This window comes from Stegostoma tigrinum, chromosome 12 (genome assembly GCF_030684315.1).
Source record: "Stegostoma tigrinum isolate sSteTig4 chromosome 12, sSteTig4.hap1, whole genome shotgun sequence".
In the NCBI taxonomy this organism is placed as follows: domain Eukaryota; kingdom Metazoa; phylum Chordata; class Chondrichthyes; order Orectolobiformes; family Stegostomatidae; genus Stegostoma; species Stegostoma tigrinum.
The window spans coordinates 53,712,934-53,733,470 of record NC_081365.1 but is presented as its reverse complement, the minus strand read 5'-3'; the positions used below and the strand labels follow the sequence as shown (position 1 = coordinate 53,733,470).

Below are 20,537 nucleotides of genomic sequence, written 5' to 3'. Positions count from 1 at the left end.
TCATCTCATGAGGTCAGCTTCTCTAAAATGCAGAACTAGAGAATGAGAATAGTACAAGAATAATTTAGTTTCTCAATGGCGATTTTCACGTCAGTGAAAATGTCACGCACAAAAGAATGATCACCACCTCCAAACCACAACAGACTGTGTCAGCATTTTAAACCTAATTTAAGCTTGTCTAAAAATTGTAGTGCCCCAGATGAGATGGAAATTCTCCACTCTTTCATAAGCAGCTAATGACACCTCAAATGTAGCGCAGATTGCCCTTCCTCTTGGATAAAAGCAGTTTTCTAATTAATTTGGACAAATGGTTTTAATATCCACAAATTAAAGAAGAAATAAATGAATATTTAATGTTATAATATTGCAACTTCGCCCCCTACTGTTGCAACTGCTGGTGAGATCGTGTTCCAAGAGTATTAGCAGCCATTTAGCACCTCGTCCGTTCATCAGATGTGAGCCTATAAATCTGAATAATGAAAGTTATGCGGCCAATTTGTCTCAAAAAGGTATCATTAGTGGGAATAATCTTCATTGTTGTCAAATATCTAGAAATCCAAACAAACAGTCAATCCACAATAACTGAAATTAGATTCAAGGCCTGAAATATACACTATTCTCCTAAATTGATTTGAGATTAACTGCACAGCAAAAACAGAAGCAGAAACCTGGGTCTAATGTATTTTGAATAATAGCCAGACTTTTTCTGTTGTACATTTGGATGCCATTTAAATACACTTTTTCTGCTTGTGTTCAATCCTTCCACATTTGCCAAAGTCATTGTATGGGGGGGGGGGGGGGGGGCCTGAGGCAGTACTCACACAGATAAAGTCCCACGACACTGATTCAGAATTTAATCGCTATTTGCAAACTCAGTTGAAAGATGTGGATTTTCCAGCTCAGGTGATTTCAGGCACCATTTAGACAGGCATAGAAGATTTCATCCACCCAAGATGGGATGGAAACAAATTCCTTACAAATAAAGCTGGCAAGTCAGATAAATATCATAAACAACTTGCATTTATATAATGCCTTTAATATTCTAAAACATTCCAAGACACTTCACGGGAGTTTTATACTTCAGAGAAATTCCAAACAAGTACAATTCAGGTTCTGCAAAGTTTAGAGACATGAGATAACTACACTTTCTCACGGGCGCACTGACAGAAATTCCTATTAAATTGAAATGATTTATCTAGTTCAAGAGGATCAAATTTGAGTTTGTAATTCCATTGCTCGACAAATTTGATCAAAATATCATAACTACTCGAATGGCTATTTCCCAGAGACTTGATTTGAAAGAGAAAAAAATTGCTGTTTTCAGTATTTTATGTAGTTCAGATTATCCACATTATTAATAATTTCTCCTTTCATCTTTATTATCTGACGGACAGTGAATAATGAAATTCTAGATCTCTTGCAGAACATCATTGCTCTTGCAAAGTGACGTTAAACAGACAAGATTGACATTTCCATTATAATCAATTTATGCTCTGACCCAGTTAGAGTAACAGCGAAGACAATGAAAGAAAGGTTCTACCAAAGCAGAATATAGTCATAAAGTATGCAACTCGGGCTCAGCCTACATTCCTAAAAAATGAGCAAACTGCTTTTACAATAGAGCAAGAGAAGCATCTGGAGCAATGTGTCTGCGTCGAATCAGCTGAACAGTAAATTCCTTCTGGATAGAAAGGATTATAATAACTAAAATAAACACACGCTACTTGGTTGCAACCAAGTGTTTTGATGATGACTGTCACAGTTCAAGTTGAATCGAACCATCAGCATATTTCACCAAGGTAAATGTGATTAAATTTATATGCAAAATTCAAGTGAAAGCTAAGCAAATGATGCCTAAGGTGTTCAAATCTTTACTGAGCTAAAAATAACTATTTACAGAGCACAATACAGTACAATTGTTTTCAATGGCATTGATAGCTTGTTTATGGACCCTATTAATGACATCAACTCTTTAATCTGTTACATCACCTTGTTTCCAAGTTTAAAGACCTCCTCCAGATTTGTACTGTTGGTATTAATCATGATAGAATCAGTGTCTCCATAAATAACTTCCAGGTTCATCTAAAACAAAATAAAATGCCAACTGTAAGAATCAAGGAAATTAATTTTGCACAGATGCTATTGGCAGGCTAGCTAAAATTTGATCATTCTGGGTACATTGAGATTTATAAGCCACAAATAGAGATCAAGTTAACTGTCTTGCAGATGAGATAAGATACAATTCCATCTGTCAGCAAATCGAAATTGCATCTCTCAACAAAACAACTAAAAATGGTTTAAGTTAATCTTTTCATGACTGCTTGTGGGGCACTGCTGTACGAAAATTAACTGCCATATTTTTCCACACAACATCATTGGCGATTCTGAAAAACAAAGTCTTGGCAGTAAATCAGTTTGGGTTGTCAACAAAACAACTTGTACTTACGTGGCACCTTTATTATAGTGAAACATCCCCAAAGCATCACACAGAAGTTTTGTCAAAGAAATCTGACCCAGAGCCACAAAGATGATACTTTAGTAATTTATGGCACAGGAAGCAGTCATTCAACCTGTTTAGTCCATGCCAGCTCTCCACAGAGCATTCTAGTCAGCTCTATTCTCATGCTCAATACCCACAGCTAAAAGCAAACACCTAATCTCTTTCTGAGATCGACTATTCTTTCCATTACCATAATTAGGGGAAGCAAGTTTCAGGTTATTTCCACTTTATCTGAAAAAAAGCTACTCCTCCTGCATTTTTCTCCAAAACATTTTATATCATCTAAGATTTATATGATCCTCTAAGGGGAACAGTTTTTCCTTTGCTACCTAATGCAAGCCTGTCATAATCTTGTACAACTCCATCAAATTTGTTTTGAATCTCCTTCATTCCAAGGAGAACAAGCTCAGCTTGCCAATCCAGCCTTGAAACTAAAATTCTCCATGCCTGCAAATATCTGGCAAATTTCCTCTACATCCTCTTCAGGATTTCTGCATTTGTTTTAAAGGAAAATGACCAAAACTAGACACAATGTTTTTTATCATAGAATCCATAGAATCATAGAATCCCTACAGTGTGGAAACAGGCCCTTCGACCCAGCAAGTCCACAGCAACCCTCAAAGTATCCACCCAGACCCATCCCTCTATAACCCACCCAATCTACATATTCTTGAACACTACGGGCAATTTACCAAGGCCAATCCACCTAACCTGCACATCTTTGGACTGTGGGAGGAAACCCACGTAGACACAGGGAGAATGTGCAAACTCCACACAGACAGTTGCTCGAGGCTGGAATTGAACCTGGGTCCCTGGTGCTGTGAGGCTGCAGTGCTAACCACTGAGTCACTGTGCTTTACTGCAGGCCTAATTAGAGATTTATAAGGTTTCAGCATTACGTACATTCAGTTGAATTGGCTCCCCTCTATTCTTTTTTAAACTCTCAATCAGTTGTTGCAAACATTTTATTTCTTTTTAGCACACAATATCGCGCATTAATTAAAATATAGCTCACTTGGTCAAATGAAGGAGACAACATAATGTTTTCTTGAATGAAACAAAGAACAAACCTTGATATTCTAAGAGCAACATAAAACACAAACACATGCATAAGACAGACTGAGAGAATTCAAGCCTTTGCTCTCTCTCGCTCTGCTCCTCTGTCAAACCAGCACTGAAAAATTATTCATTTTTGTATTTTTGAGCTGGATAGTCAAGGGCAACTCTTCATATCCAATACGTTCAACTTATTAGATTAGTGCAAACTGAAACAGCAGATGAAAGTTTCTTGAGGCTGGGGTCAGTTGCCTGTGGTCAATGCCTTCAGATTAAATGGTAGTTTCAGTTCAGATGGGTCTGTTTCCTGAATGTGCCTCAATCTGTGGTCAGGTGATCACTGCAGCCATTTTATATTCATGGTCCCACTTTGTTAAAACTGTTTCAGTTCATGAAGGTCTCCAATATTAAAACCAGATGATGGAAGTTTAAAATTGATAGTATTCTATCAAAGGCCCAAGGTTTCAGATGAAAACAACAAATGCTGGAGATCACAGCAGGTCAGACAGCATCCACGGAGAGACAGCAAGCTAACGTTCCACATCTAGATGACTCTTCATCACAGCACAGGGCCCAAGGTCTCATTTGCTTATCTAATTATACTTTCAACTAGTCCTCTGACTTTCTAAAATTGATGCACATACAACACAGGATTCCTTTGTTCCTGCATGTTCTTTTGAAGCATATCTTGAAATGTTTTACCTGCTCATGTTACAGGCAACTCACTGCATGGCCCAGCTCCAAGTTTTGGTAGTTCTGGAGGCTTTGGAATTTGGACTCTATTTCAAGACCCAAGCCCTTCACTTATAGGAAAAAGATCAGTTTTCTGAACATTGCAGGTCCTTGCACTGAACCCTAAGGTAGTCACAGTCTACCATTCAAAAACTAATCTCTGCTCTTGTCCTTTGGCCAATTTTTAATTCCAATTAGACAGTGCCCCTCCCCTTCCATAAAACTCAGTTTTGACAACAACCTTTTATGTACTACTTTGTCAAAAGCTTCTTAAAATCCACTTGGATAACCTCTATTGTGTTTCCTTCATCGAGTATATCTGGCATTTCATCAAAAAATTCAAGAAGATTAACCAAGTCTGATTTGATTTTTACAAATCTGTACTATCGCTAATTAACTCAAACCTGCCAAAGTGTGTGCTGATTATTACCTATGATTATTGTTTCGAAAACCTTAAACATCAATGTTAAACTGACAAGCTTACACACATTACAACAGTTCTGACATGCTTCTTGAATAAAGGTGTCACATTTGCTATTCTACACCGGATAAACTAGGTATTGCAAATGCTAGCGGCCCTGACAACATACTGGCAATAGAACTGAAATTCTGTGCTCCAGAACCTACCAAGCTCCTTGTCAAGCATATCCCTGACGATAGCTACCATACAGACATATCCCCGACAATGTGGTATGTCCTGTGCACAAAAAGCATGACAAATCCAAGCTGGCCAATTAACACCCTTCAATCTAATCTCAATCAACCAAAAGTAATGGCAGGGGTCATCAACAATGCTATCAAGCCGCTTAACCTGCCTCTGGAGTTTAGTTTGGGTTCAACCAAGGACGCTCTGCTCCTGACCTCATTGCCTTTTTGGTTCAAACATGGACCAAAAGAGCTGAATTCCAGAGTGGAGGCTATAGCAGCGGCCTTTTACATCAAACTGCATTTGACCAAGCATGGCATCAAGTGGCTCTAGCAAAACTGGAATCAATGGGCATTGAGGGAAAACTTGCACCAATACCTGACTCATAGGAGGAATGAAGGTAGATGATTATGATTGACACAAGTGAATCATCTCAGTCTCAGAACATCCCTGCAGGAGTTCCTCACAGTAGTGTCCTAAGCCCAATCATCTTCAGCTGCTTTCTAATGACCTTCTTTCCATGACAAGTGGGATGTTCACCGATGTTAGCAAAATGATCAGCACCATTTGCAATCCCTCAGATACTGAAGTATTCCATGGCCAAATGCTGAAAGACTTGGAGAATTTCCAGGCTTACTTGGTAAGTTTGGCAAGTAACATTCATGGCACACAAGTGCTGGGTAATGGCCATCTCCAATAAGAGAGAATCTAACTATCACCCCATGACACTCAAGGGCATTACCATTACTGAATTCCTCACTATTGATATTCTGTGAGTTACTATTGGACAGAAATTGAACTTGTGTGGCCATAAAAGTACTGTGGCTTCAAAAGCAAATCAGCTGATAGGTGTCCTGCAGCAAGGAACTCACCTCCTGAATTTCCAAAGACTGTCCACCATTGACATGACACAGGTAACGAGTGTGGAAAGGTGACATCTTATCCTTTGGCTATTATTAGCTTGATGCTTATAAGATAATTAGACATGGGAGCAGAAGTAGGCCATTTGGCCCCGAATGTCTGCTCTGTCATTCCATGAAATCTTAGCTGATCTGATAATTTCCAATTCCACTTTCTTGTCTTTTTTCTATAATTCTTAATTCCTTTATTCTAAAAAACTTCATATTCACGTCAATATATCTCAGAGCTTAACACTTCTACTGGCCTTCCTTGAGGGTCCACCGCTGTGAAACTGCTCTTGCATAGTTCAATTCCATCCCCTCTCAACACAGCCTGTACATCCTTAGCAATGGTTTCTCTTCCCAGCATGAATGGTCTCCACCAAAGTTTCTCAAAGATTCACCTGGTGTTGCTCATTCATATTATGTTTGCTTTCCCTTCATTATATCATGTAGGTTGAGTCCCAGCCTGTTTAGCTTTTTCCTCATGAAACAATTCCACCATGCCAGAGATCATACTAGTGAACCTGCTCTCAATTGCCTCCAATGAAAAGATATCTTACCTTTAAATAAGGGGACCAAAACTGCTCACAGCAGGCAAGGCAATGTGTGTAACTTTTTAATTAAGTTGCTTTATTTTGTCTTGAATAAAGACCATAGAAAGAATTTTTAAAAATTGAACAATTCCCATTAAATCATGTATCAGCCTTTGTTTGCTCAGTAAAATGACATGTCATTATTACAAAATACCTGTAAAATGGGGATTAGGAATTATATTCAGCAGGTTCCCACGTGTTACTGTTAGAATGGGAAAGGCAATCCAAGCAGGCTTTAATTTTTGGTTACTCAAAATAAACCAAAAATTAAAACCATTGCAAATCTGCTGCTAATAGCATACAAAAGAAAAGTGGTAAACACAGCATTAGCACAAAGCACTCAAAGGAGGCAGCTCCTAAGGGAGAAGTGCTTCTAGTCACAAGGTTCACATATGTGGGGAACAACACAATTTATCACATCCAACATATGAAAAACATTACTTTAATTAACACAAATCACTTATTCCTGATTAAACTCTTGAATATAAATGAGCTTTGTTGCTTTTAGATGTGGAGTTGAAAGCTCCTGATGCTTGTTCTGTTCAGTACCTTTACATATACTAATGTGTATAAATTACCTTCTGGACCATCTCTTTGGTATGCATGAGAATCTGAAATAAAAGAACAATATTGCATATGAATAACTTCCAAACACTGGAATGAGGTACATATCCCCTCGGGAAACACACACAGGAACCTATTGCTGACAGCACCAGGATGTAATTCACACTTTCAGCTCAAGTGGGAAGCAACAAGTTCACATCTGAGTGAACTTCAATTTGTAGAAGTAAGCTAATTTGTTCCTAACTTTTGAATCAACAAACAAGCTGAATTATTCAAAGCAACATTTTTAAAAGTGAAGCCCATTGAAATTAAAATGAACTTGAGCAAATGCAGGTCCATAGCAGTAATATCGCAATGTTAACCTCGTTCAATGAAATGAGCTGTGGTTATATTTGCTAAATCATTAACATTAGGAGTATAGTGACAGAGTAACACAATATTTCTGCAGTTTGGACAATGCAACACAGCAACAGCTTACTTCCATACCATTGCTGTCAAACTCCAATTCTTATTTCAACTATATTCTCAATTACAAGCTCCTTAAATAGAGGGACAAAAGATCAGTCGCTTGCTCAGTCAGCAACTTGAAACTGAGTAATACAGAATTATTTTAATTTGTAGTTTACACTGGGCTAACTGATATTGGGTTGGCAAACAGGAAAGGAAAGGGGAAGACAAGACACAGCTCCCAAGCAGTACTGAATAATATACACAAAAGAATGAAAAATAAAACTGTTTGCATCTGCCTGATCGTGGGTTCTAGAATCACCTGATCTTTCCTCATGAAAGGTAAGATGGCAATACTCTACACAAGGCACTATTACTCGTCTAAATGCCTCAAAATTATCTGGTAGCACAGTTTAAGAAGAGTCTACGAGGACTGTCAATACACATGACCATGATTAATACTGGCAACAGAACGAGAGCAGAATATGGCTGTCCCACCTTCTTTACCAGAGCACATTAAGTAGCCTGGATAAGGGAGACTTCAATAGTCTTTTTGTTAGAGGCAGCAGAGGTTGCACAAGTGAAGGTGGGAAAAGAAACAGACTCTACAAAACTGTCACAAAGGAGTGATTCTGAAAGCAAGCATTTAAAAGTCAGATTTTAAGCTATGATGCTAAGTATTGCAAACTTATCAAAAAAGTCAGTTACACATTTTGTTCAGTTTCAATTCACAATGCTGCAACATTAATGAAATTTGTTTTTGTCTCCAAAATGTACTTCTGTTCATTTGTTTCTCATGTAATAGACATAACACAGAACCAACCATCTGACTATTAACATACATTTCTCAACCAGACAGCAGCAGTAGAAGTCAAATCAATGAATTGTTGAAAATGCTTTGATTCAGATGAGGAATGGTTCAATGAATCAGAGACCAAATAAAAATCTGGTTCACAAACAATTCAAGTAGGAGTCTACACCATCATTCCTCATTTCTTTCTTTTTTTAAAAAAAGAGAAATTCAGTGGTAAAATGAATGGATCTATAAAATACTCCCCAAAGATTTGGTTGTACAGGGAAAGGCCACTGACAAGTGCTGTTCAAAAAATGACGGGCAACCATTAATATAACACCTAGTGACAGACAAATCACTTCAAAGTGTCAAAAGCGAACAAACAGAATCGAGTTTCTAATTTAATTCTCATTAATTGCAGAGCCCACAGTGCTGAGATTAAACAACAACACCTGCAAGTCTTTGCTACTTACTAATTCCTTATGATTTTTTAACACTGCTATTTCACAACACTAATTGGCCTGATAAACCCAACAAAATTCTATCCAAAGAATGAGAAATGGTCCTGGATCTGTTAAGAACCAGTGTATTTGAAACAATGTTCCCCCTTTAATGTCAAACACATCAGGGAAGAGTTTAATAGGCAAATCTATGCAGTAATTCAACACTTATTACAAAATGCCAAAGTCATTTCCCTTCAGACTAATTGGCTGAGATGTAAGCATTATTGGACTGTAACTGCTTAAAAGCAATAATGAACTCCTCAATCCAAGTGTTGTCTGATTAGGAAAACCATAAATTAAGAGTCTTTTCTAAATAGATAATGTGGTTCAAGTGGAACTTGGGGGATTCCCAGCAATATATCTTTCAATTTCAACTTTAAAACCGGTGCTATAATGGTATTTAGTTTGTTAGCTAAGCTATTCTTAGTTTATTCTGAACTCTGAAGAAACCTTCCATGCGTATTGGGAATAATTTAGCCTCTCTGGCTCCAATTACAACATTTAAACTGACAATGTGGATAAAAGCCCAAAACCAATAAAGCAAAACATTCTGTCTTGCTTCCTTTCCCAAACCATCTGTTTCTTTACATGATACATTGAACATATTTTATTGTGCAATTTGATGGTTGAACTACAATGTTGTGTTCATACAATGAGGAGGCTGCATCATCTATCACAGCACATAGGTAAGAGAATATGCAGTTTTCATTCAATCCCAACTGACATTTCAGACAGATACTCAGCCCTCACTACAAAGGTGTATCGGCAGAAATACAGAAATGAAATAGTTTGTGTGTGAAGTGTAGTAATACAGCATTAACATGCCACAAATATGATCTCTGAACCTGTAGGAAATTGAGAAAATATTAAATTTGATTAGTGGATGTAAAACATGATGTTGGAGCTATTATCTTAAGCCATAAAAAAAGCATGTTGAAAGTTAAACACAACGATATTTGCAGATTCTCACAAGATTGGTAGAAACTAGTTGGAATTAAAAAAACTTTTAGAAGCCCATCCTAAATTTGAATTCAATTTTCCTCCCTACAAGGCACCCGCTACCAAGTTAATCCGTCCTGAATTAAATAGCTCAAATGCAATGCACTTAGCACCCAGAGTCAGGTATTATAGGCTTGCAAGGCAAATGCCTCCACTCCAATATTATCAAACCTCAGATTCATTTATCATAGGCTTTATTTGGGTTGCATCATGCATCCTACGTACATGAATCATAGCAATTCTTTAAACAGCAAATTAATTGCAACCCAATCAAATCAGAAATTTACTTTCAGATTAAAAACAAATATCAAACAGAGTTAACTTTTGAGACAAAGAATATTGTTTACTATTGCATTTATTATCCTTTGCCAAGCTACATTAAATACAGTTTTCTTCCTCTGTGTCCAATATTCTCTCTTTCCTGCTGCTCCCTGTCTCCATCTAATTGTTTCCACTACCCCATGGAAAATGACCACCATTTGGCTTGTACAGTACCCTTAACCTAGGCCCAGTTCATGACGTTTCACACAGGAAAAAGTAGAAGTTCTGGAATTACAGAACATGAAGCACATTAGGACAGTTTAAAGCTTTAGGCAGGGAACAGCTGGATTAGAAAAGAAAAGGTTTAGCGGTGAAGAGAGAAAAGTTTGAGTCATTTTCTTCTGAACAGAGAAGGGTGAAGGGGACCTGACAGAGGTGTATAATATTTTGAGGGGCATGGGCAGGGTGGATTGGAAGAAGTTATTCTTCTTAGTTGAAGGGTCAGTAAAAAAGGGGCATAGTTTTAAGCTGATGAGCAGGTGGTTTAGAGGGGATTTGGCTACTTTCCCTCAGTGGGTGATGGGAATCTGGAATGCAATTCTTATGAGGATAGAGGCAGGAAATCTCAAATCTTTAAAAAGTACATGGATGACCACTTGAAATCTCATAACATTCAAGGACACAGGCCAAATGCTGGAAGATAGGAATACTGGAGATGAGCCAGTGCAGGCTCAATGGGCCGAAGGGCTGCTTTTGTGCTCTATGCTTCTCTGCAAGGGTTGTATGTCGTTGAGTTCAGGGATAGAGGTGCGCAGGATTGCAGGTAGAACGAGGTTATGATTTAGCACCAAACCTCAGCAAAAGACCATAGGTTGGTGGTTTGTGTTCAGTTGTTTTTCCTCTCTTTTTCTTAAAGGTGTTACACTGATACAATTGGTAGAAAAAGAAAAAAAGTTACAAAAATCACAATGGAGTTTCTTCAAGTGTGAAAAGCAGGATACCAGACAAACTTAGGTAATAACTGCTGTAAAATTTGACAGACAGAACATCCGCTGATGTGTTGTAACTGCAGCATGTGAGAACCGTTTCACACCAAGATGTTCTACAGTGAACACATCTATCAGAAGAGTTCACATCTTGAGCAACTTCTGATCAGACTTGAAGAGCTGGAATCCAAGCTGCAGACACTAAACCAAATCAAGAGTGGGGGGGGAATTTATCTAGACATTTCCCCCCCCCCCCCCAAAACAGGAGGCGATCACAACCCATAGTTTAGGTAAATCCGATCGGTCCATGATAGTAATTGGAGGGTGTGATTGTTATGAGGCAGATCTTGAGCTTGTCTCTGCAATTGTTCAGGAGTTACAAGATTCCTGCAAACTTTGTGGACAAGATGGGAACTACAGGGTGGATGAATGAACTGATTGCAAAAGTTCCTAAAGCTTTATGCCAGTCTTATTGCATGCAAGCAATCTATTTCATCACCTATAAAATGGAGAACGATACCGATATCAGACAATCAGGAAAAAAACCCCACTTCCAACTATAAGGTGGAAGAAAAGTCAAATAAGAGAAAAAATATTACAGATGCTGCAAATCTGAAATAAAGGCAGAATATGTTAGAGAAACTTAGGAGCTCTGGCAGCATGTGTGGAGACAGGAGCAGTGTTAACATTTCACGTCCAGTATCACCTTCTTTGGGGCTGAAAAATGATCAACTCAAAATGTTAACTCTATATCTCTCTGCACAGATGCCAGACCTGCTGAGTTTCTTCAGCATTTTGTTCTTTTTTAATGATGGAACATAGATAATTGATTAAGCAGAAGGTGATTGGGCACTAGTTACTACCTTGAAGAACTACTGCAGCACAATCCTGGGCTGAGATGATTTGCCATTTAGCAACTACAACCAGCCCTCCTTCCGGCTAACTATGGCTCCAGATACTGGTGGTTTTCTCCCTGATTCTCACCAATTTCGATTCTGCACGGGCATCTTGACAGACTGGGTCATATTTTGTCTTGAAGTCAAAGACAGTCACTCTCTCCTCAACTCTGGAACTGAACATATTTTGTTTCTGTGCAGATCAATGTTGCAGTGAGTTCTGGAACCAAATGTTTCTGACTGAACCCAAACTGAGCATCAGTGAGCAGGCTAATGGTAAGTGCCAGTGGACAGTGTTATCAATGACCATTCTCCATCATATTGCTGAGAACTGAGAGTGGACCAATGAGTTGGCAAGTAGCCATAATGGATTTGCCCTGCTTCTCATGGATCACATATGCCTGGGAAATTTTCCACTGTCAGGTAGAGGTCAATGCTACAGCTGTACTGGAACTGCTTGAAGAAAGTCCTGAGTGATACTCGAGCACAAGCTTTCACTACTTCAGTGTGAATGTTGCCGCAATCTATGATGTTTGCTCAATTCTATGCATTAAGCCATTTCTTAATATGTGTGAACTGGACTGATGGAGTATCAGCTTCTCTGGTGGTAGGAAACTGTGATGGATCGTCCAATTGGTACTACTGGCTGGAGATCACTATCAATGACATTTGAACGGAGGTGCTGAGTGTTTATTCTTGTTTAAAAATGGGAATGTTCACAGAAAATCCACATCCTAAGTAATTGTCCTCTGCCACACTTCATTGTAAATGGCAGGACTGCAGCGATTGGACCTGATCCGTTCGTTGTGGGACCACTCTACTCCAACCATAACATGCTATTTCCACTGTTTAACATCAGTGTTCAGTCACAGTCACAATTCTTTAGACACTAAAGCAGTAACTAGGGAGTAACTCATCTTCTGGCTCCCCATGCTGGTCCACCATCAACAAAGTACAAGTCAGGAGCATGATGGAGTGCTCCCCACTTGGATGAGTGCAGCTCCAACAACACAGGAAGTTTGCCACCATCCAGTACAAAGCAGATCGATTGAATGGCATCACATCCACAATCACCAGCACTAAGACTCAGCAGCAGCAGTGCGTACCTTTTAAAAGATGCACACTGCAAACATTCACCAAAACCCTTTAGGCAGCACCTTCCAAAGCCACAAACATTTTTATCTCGAAAGTCAAGGGCAGCATCTACATGGGAACACCAACACCTTACCCTCCAAGTCATTCCCCATCCTGACTTGGAACGAGGTTGCCATTTCTTCACTGTCGTTGGGTTAAAATCCTGGGAACACCCTGGCAAATGGCATTGTGGGTGCACCTACACCAAATGGTCTGTCTGCTGCATTACAAGAGAGGAGCTCACCCCACCTACCTCCTCAAGGGCAGTGACTACATGCAGCAATTGTGTGGACAATATTTAGATTTGGGGTTGGCATGTTACTCAACAATTAATGGCCTCATTGCAAAAGTGCTGGCCAATAATCATCTTCAGCGATAATGTATCTAGCCCAAACAGTGGGTAGCAATCTGAGTAACATTGAGAAGCAGAGCTTGGGAACAGTGATTGGTTTCAACAGTATGAGGGAAGGATCTCAAGGAAGTATCATATTGTTCAGAATAAACAAACCAGATTTAGCAATCTCAATGGTGCAAATGACTAAACATTATTTTTCGGGGGTAAGTCTGAAGGTGTACCAGATATTCATTGCATGTTTTTTTGAACTGACTATACAACATGACCAAGACATTGCTCAACACAGAGAAATTTTGACATTCATTCATTTTTTCCCCCCATCATTGTGAACTGTATTCTTTATTAGATATACAGATTTATATTAAGGCAGTCTTTCTCATGGCAATTTTTACTTCCATTTGGTACGAACAGATAGTATTTCAGGTGAGACTATTGTCAGGCCACAGAGCTATTATTACCATGTCATCAGCCTCACCTCGCTTCTTCACCTTCCTTATCAGAAGCATGAGATCAGATTTGCTAACTGTAAACAGCAAGGTTCAAACCTCAAATCTTGTTGGTCTCCACAGTTGAAATTTGGTCTAGGGTAGACTGAGTGAGCGGTTAGGTAAGTCATCAGGTCTATACCTGAAAAGGTTTGGCACACTGTCAGACAGACAGGAAAATTCCATCCCCAACCAACTAAGAAATATAATTGCTTCTCACAACATTCAACCTTAATTAGAACATATCTCTATTCACTCTGCTGCAAGTTACGCTGTTAGGCTGGATCTTAAGTGGACAGCTTCCAAATGGCTTGAAATAGCTGCCAAAATTGAGCGCTGGCTTTTCTACTCCATTCTCAGTTCTTATTACAGTGCCATTGGGAAAGTCAACTCAAGGAAGTGTAAAGGGGCAAAAGGATAGGCAGCTTTGCATCCCCATTGTCTTCTTATTTCAGTGAAGTGCAGAGGTAATTAACTAAATGGGCAGGAACATGTTTCAGTCTTTGAATTTGTTTAAAGTAGACCTCCCATTACAAGAACAAGTGTCAGTATCAAACATAACCCCAACTTTTACAGGCAGCTAGTCAAAGGCAGTGTGGAAGCTGACATAGGGATAGCTCCTTGCCAATTTCAATAAAAAGAATATTTATTTTGAGAACCTTACCTTTAAAATTACAACATGTTTATTCTTTACATAAAATTTAAATCTATGTCATGCTTAAACTTTGAAAATGTCCCATGGCCTGTCACACAGGGGCAGGAACATGGATAAAAAGGAACAAATCAAAAGAGTTGGCAACAGAGGAGAATGGACTCAAGTGCCAACATACAACTTGGCGATAGGGTTGCTCTTTTATTTCTGCCTGTACAATCCAAACAGCAGTTACAGCCAGTGAACAAGAGTACAGGGAGAATGGATATATTATTTAAGGTCATCTTGTCAGCAGCAAGAGAAACGATTAAAACACACATCCTTTATCCATGTTGTTTTTTTTCCATACTGGGTAGACATTTTCAAGAATTAACAAATCACAGTACCAGAGTTACACAGTGCCTGACAAGGTAGTTCACTGTGGCTTAAATCTTTATCTGGGAACAGCACTAGTCATTCAGTGCATTGAAATCACAAGAAATATTTGATTTATACAGGATTGGATGCTGTGTATAGGTCTGTTCAAAGTGCTTGAAATACAAACATTTCTTTGATGTTTTTCTCACACTCCTGGCCATCATTTTGTAGTTCAATACATAAAAATAGTTTTTTTTAAATATACCCAGAGACAACAGATTGCAAGCAGTCTACAAACCGCTATAAATATTTTAACATTTAACTTCTCTAGACATTTGCAGTTCATAAAAACAGTAGGCAACAAACTCAATACAAAGTAGTTTGAAGTCAGACAACATGGCACCAAGGAATGACCTTTAACAAGAAAGATTCTAACAGGTGGTTGGAGTCTAACATAAATAATTGCATTAACCTCTCACAGTAAAACCCAGAGCAAGAACGCACCATCTTTTCATCAGCAACTGACTGCCCACCACCTCCTGTGAGGGGCTGAAATTCTAGCCTGCTTCACTTCAGAAATGACAAGGTACTAATAGTCTAATGCCACACGCCTGCTTTTTAAGACTTATAACAATCTTCTCCGGGTACACGATTCAAATGACCTCATGCCATAAACATTCATTTTAAGCCACACTGCGAGACTTGTAAGCATTTTTGACTAATTTGGGGGCAAATTATTATTTCACATGGTCTTGCATTCCAGGTTTCTGTGGAAAATATTTACTTTTTTTCAAATTATCACCTTCGGGTGGTCCTGCATTGATCAAGCTCTCTGCAACTCTGGACGAAGACATGATTGTCCTTAATGGCTAATTAGATTTCCCAATAACACCCGTCATCTGGCTCTTAGTCACAGTTTTTGTTAACCTCTCACCTAAAATGAAACCAATGTTTTGACAAAGGAGACAGCTGTTCCCAAGGTTTCAACCTTCCCTTGAAAGACAATCACTTTGACCATGGCCAAAAATGCAAAGAGGTGGTACAGGATGACAGGGAAGGCAGTATACCAAGCAATGTCACTAGCACTTGCAAAGGAATGCTGCAACTCAAGTGTAACGTAAGGCAATTGCCTGCACCCCTCTCAACAGGAACATGAATGTACTGCTGCAAATGGCATTGCCACCACAAAGCTTGCTGCTGACAGCCCACAAGGCAGACAAATCACACGTCAGTCTCCTGCCAGCTGTAAGTAGCTGACAGTTGAACAAGGATCTCATTCTTCCCTCTGAACTCAGCAAGCATAGCTCGAAAACATGGAGTGGAAACTCGACGAATGCACACCCCTGATACAAGGTTTAGTATTCAAACAGGCTCGTTCAATTTGCCCCTACTGCACTGAAATAGGAGGTAAAGATTTATTATCAGCCACGTGGATCTTTGTGAAACAAGCCAGGAGACTTCTTACATCAAAATTAAAATTCATGCTCTCCTACAGCATTTTATAGAGAACATCAAAAACAGAGTTAAAACCATCAGAAACATACCTGAATTTTCAAGGCCTGACAAATATACTTGTGGAGAATCATTTCTCCACAGCTTTGTATAAAACAGAGTCAAGCACGTGAAACAAGATTGGATACGCGTTCAGTCTCACAGGGGTCATACATCATTGGTAATGTTGATAAATTGCTGAAAACTCAGTCCTTCTAAAAGATGTAATGCAATCTTTAAACAAATGCAGACTGAAGAGGAATTTCATTTCCATTCAGTCATGCCACCACGCTGTCTGCATACAATGGATTCACCTGCAGGGTGGTGAGTCTTGAACAACAAATATGTGGAGAACTGGGACTTCTTCATATTCAGTCGACCTGTTTTCCTCATCTGGAATACTGGTTTCTATTTAAACTACACAACACTTTTCTTACAAAGGAAACTACTCTATGGATCAGACACTTCCATCCTTTAAAGATCTGAAAAGGTTCTGCAGGATGAATGACTTTGTACATAACACGTCAAAGCCATGCACAACAGGTGAAGTAAAACTGGCTATTTTCAGGACACAAGAGGACCATTAACTTGAATAGAGAGAAAAAAAGAAATTTTCTGCGGCGCACAAAGAAAACAAAGTCAGAGATGCAGTAAAAAATAGAGAAGAAATTGTGCCTATTGTGTCGCTGAACACTGAAAAGAACAGAACCTCACTGAATTCCTGCACTGAAACAGTCTATCTTGGTGGAGAACATCAAAACAAAAAGTAATTGGACAAGGAGAAACCATGTTGAGCCTGCTCTGCAATTCTAGATGATCACGGCTGATCTTGGACTTGAACTCCACTTACCCACTCATTCTCAAAATCCCTTAATTCTCTGAGAGACCAGATCTGTCTGGCTTAGCCTTAAATGGTGATGGGAAATCCACAACTCTCTGAGAAGAGAATTCCAAAGATTCACAACTCAATGATCAGTCCCTTCTCCTGAAACTGTCTGCCTTTGTTCTAGATTCCCCAGACAGGTGAAACAGCAGCTCAGGGTCAACTCTGTCAACGCCTTTCATAATCTTCAATGTTTCAGTGAGATCACTTCATATTCTGAATATGCACGGGGCATTATTGCACCTTCAAATTACAACGGGAGAGGAGATGGAACTTTCTTCAGTGGCTGTTTGCCAATGTTACCTGTGAATATATAGTAATTTCAGATCACAAATTTAGCTGTTTCTGCAATTAGGATTAATGCTCAAACTTGGGAACTTGGGACTGATTTTCCCATTTAGGTTCACAAATTGATAAAAATGGCACTCTCAGTGATGTATGCATTTACACATCACTTTCATGGACAATTGCAAGCAGAATCCACAGCAAATATATGGAATGTGTGCACTGTATGTATAAATGTGCATTACACTGCAGCACTTAAAAAATAATACATCCTCAGAGGGTTCTGACCAGCTACCAATCCTCTGGAGATTAAAAACACTTTGCTGGTTCTAGTTCAAGTTATTATGAAGCAATTAGAATAACACAACCGAACAGCTTTAGGCTTGTTACAGAAACTTTGGTAACTTCCCCTCCCCCTTCCCACCACTGTCATCACCACCATCAAATCCATACCATTTTTAAATGTCACAATGAGCAAGATTATGAGTGCAATTTAAATGTGGCAAGAAGCATATTTAACACAACAGCAGGTGCCTATTTCCACACAATGTTCTGATGCTGACAGATGCAAGACTAAAATTAAAAAAGGCATCCAGTTAAAATATTTAATATTCAAAATAATTGACTCAGATTTCACCACTGAAAGATCTTCAATCTTGTATGGTATTCAACTGTTCTCCATGGACTAATTTAGCAATTAGCCTGATGCACAGTCAACGTGGAGAAATGAACTTGGCATCAGGGCTAAGGGAGTCACTGGTAATGCCTTAGTGTTGTGTCGATTTACATTTAGAGAGTCAAGAAACTGCTTGGGAATTCTTTTTAAAAATATTACATCTATAATCCAACCGATGTACAGGATCAACCCGGGGCTTAATCTCGGCCACTAGAATTACACAAAATCAGCAGATCAAGGTGATGTGAGGCAGAGCTGAGCCATGTTCAGGAAATGATATAGGAGTTACAGGCATTAAGCACAATGGGCAAATTGGCCCAAGATCTGGGCTAAGCTGTGCATTAAGAAATAAAGGGCTTGGGTTAGAATCACTTGAGACCTGGATACAGGGTGGCTGGATAAAGTAGTCAGCTCAGAAGCAGCAATCATTAAATGCTGGACAGAGCATAGAACATGGAACATAGAACATAACAGCACAGTACAGGCCCTTCGGCCTCGATGTTGCACTGACCTGTGAAACCAATCTGAAGCCCATCTAACCTACACTATTCCATTATCATCCATACACTTATCTAATGACCATTTAAATGCCCTTAAAGTTGGCGAGTCAACTATTGTTGCAGGCAGGGCATTCCACGCACTTACTACGCTCTGAGTAAAGAACTCATCTCTGACTTCTGTCCTATATCTATCACCTCTCAATTTAAAGCCATGTCCCTTCGTGCTAGCCATCACCATCCGAGGAAAAAGGCTCTCACTGTCCAACCTATCTAATCCTCTGATCATCTTGTATGTCTCTATTAAGTCACCTCTTAACCTTTTTCTCTCTAACAAAAACAGCCTCAAGTCCCTCAGCCTTTCCTCTTTAGACCTTCCCTCTGTACCAGGCAACATCCTGGTAGATCTCCTCTGCACCCTTTCCAATGCTTCCACATCCTTCTTATAATGCGGCAACCAGATCATACGCAGTACTCCAAGTGTGGCCATACCAGAGTTTTGTACAGCTGCAACATGACCTCATGGCTCCGAAACTCAATCCCTTTACCAATAAAACCTAACACGCCGTAGGCCTTCTTAACAACCCTATCAACCTGGGTGGCAACTTTCAGGCTTCTAAGTACAAGGACACTGAGATCTCTTTTCTCATCCACACTACCAAGAATCTTACCATTGGCCCAGTACTATGTACTCCTATTACTGCTTCCAAAGTGAATCACCTCAGACTTTTCTGCATTAAACTCCATTTGCCACCTCTCAGCCCAGCTCTGCAGCTTATCTATGTCCCTCTGTAACCTGCAACATCCTTCCGCACTATCCACAACTCCACCCACTTTAGTGTCATCTGTAAATTTACTAACCCATCCTTCTACACCCTCATTCAGGTCATTTATAAAAAATGAGAAACTGCAGTGGCCCCAAAACAGATCCGCGTGGTACACCAATAGTAACTGAACTCCAGGATGAACATTTCCCATCAGCCACCACCCTCTGTCTTCCTACAGCTAGCCAATTTCTGATTCAAACTGCTAAATCACCCTCAATCCCATGCCTCCGTATTTTCTGCAATAGCTTACTGTGGGGAACCTTATCAAACGCCTTGCTGAAATCCTTACACACTACATCAACCGCTTCACCCTCATCCACCTGTTTGGTCACCTTCTCAAAGAACTCAATAAGGTTTGTGAGGCACAGCCTACCCTTCACAAAACCGTGCTGACTATCCCTAATCAATTTATTCCTTTTTAGATGATTATAAATCCTGTCTCTTATAATCCTCTCCAACGCTTTACCCATAACCGAAGTAAGGCTCACAAGGATAGCTACTGCACACTAGAAACAATATCAGCAGCGGCCAGTGTGACAACATTACTATGCAACATTAATGAATGAAAACATGTTGTCATTGGGACCAACAACAAGGGAGGGGTTTACCAGCCCTACATTTCACAAAGACCAAACTGGTAAGAGAAAAATATGCAAAGTTACAAATCAACAGAAACAAATCAGACCAAATCAAGGAAATAACAACTTGGGCTTTGTTCAATTCACAACTCAATATAGTCCTTTTCAGTAAAAGAAAATTGTGTACTACACTTAACCCGTCCAAAGCTAATTGAGAAAGAGATCTTTGATGAAAAGTTTAAGCGAGAAAGTTGTCAACACAACACGTGGAAATTAGAAATAAAAGACACAGATTTTTGAGTTTTATGGAAAAGCAGTCAGTAACACATCATTAACAGAAGTAATAAATTTTGTAATTCCGTGTAATGCAAAAGTAACAGGGCTGAGTAAGTCAGTGTAAACCTCACCTAAAATGATGAATGGGATTTAGTTCAAATTA

General features: G+C 39.3%; 1 protein-coding gene across 1 annotated transcript in view; it reads right to left on the bottom strand.

Moving 5' to 3' along the window:
- The window catches only part of pola1 (polymerase (DNA directed), alpha 1), a 258,605-nt gene that overhangs the window by 135,037 nt on the left and 103,031 nt on the right, over positions 1–20,537 (bottom strand). Inside the window, exons 27-28 of the mRNA XM_048541425.2 lie at positions 7,008–7,040; positions 1,990–2,082 (exon numbers count right to left, since the gene is read on the bottom strand). Coding sequence (XP_048397382.1) covers positions 1,990–2,082; positions 7,008–7,040 — 126 coding nt within the window. The remainder of the gene's footprint in view (positions 1–1,989; positions 2,083–7,007; positions 7,041–20,537) is intronic.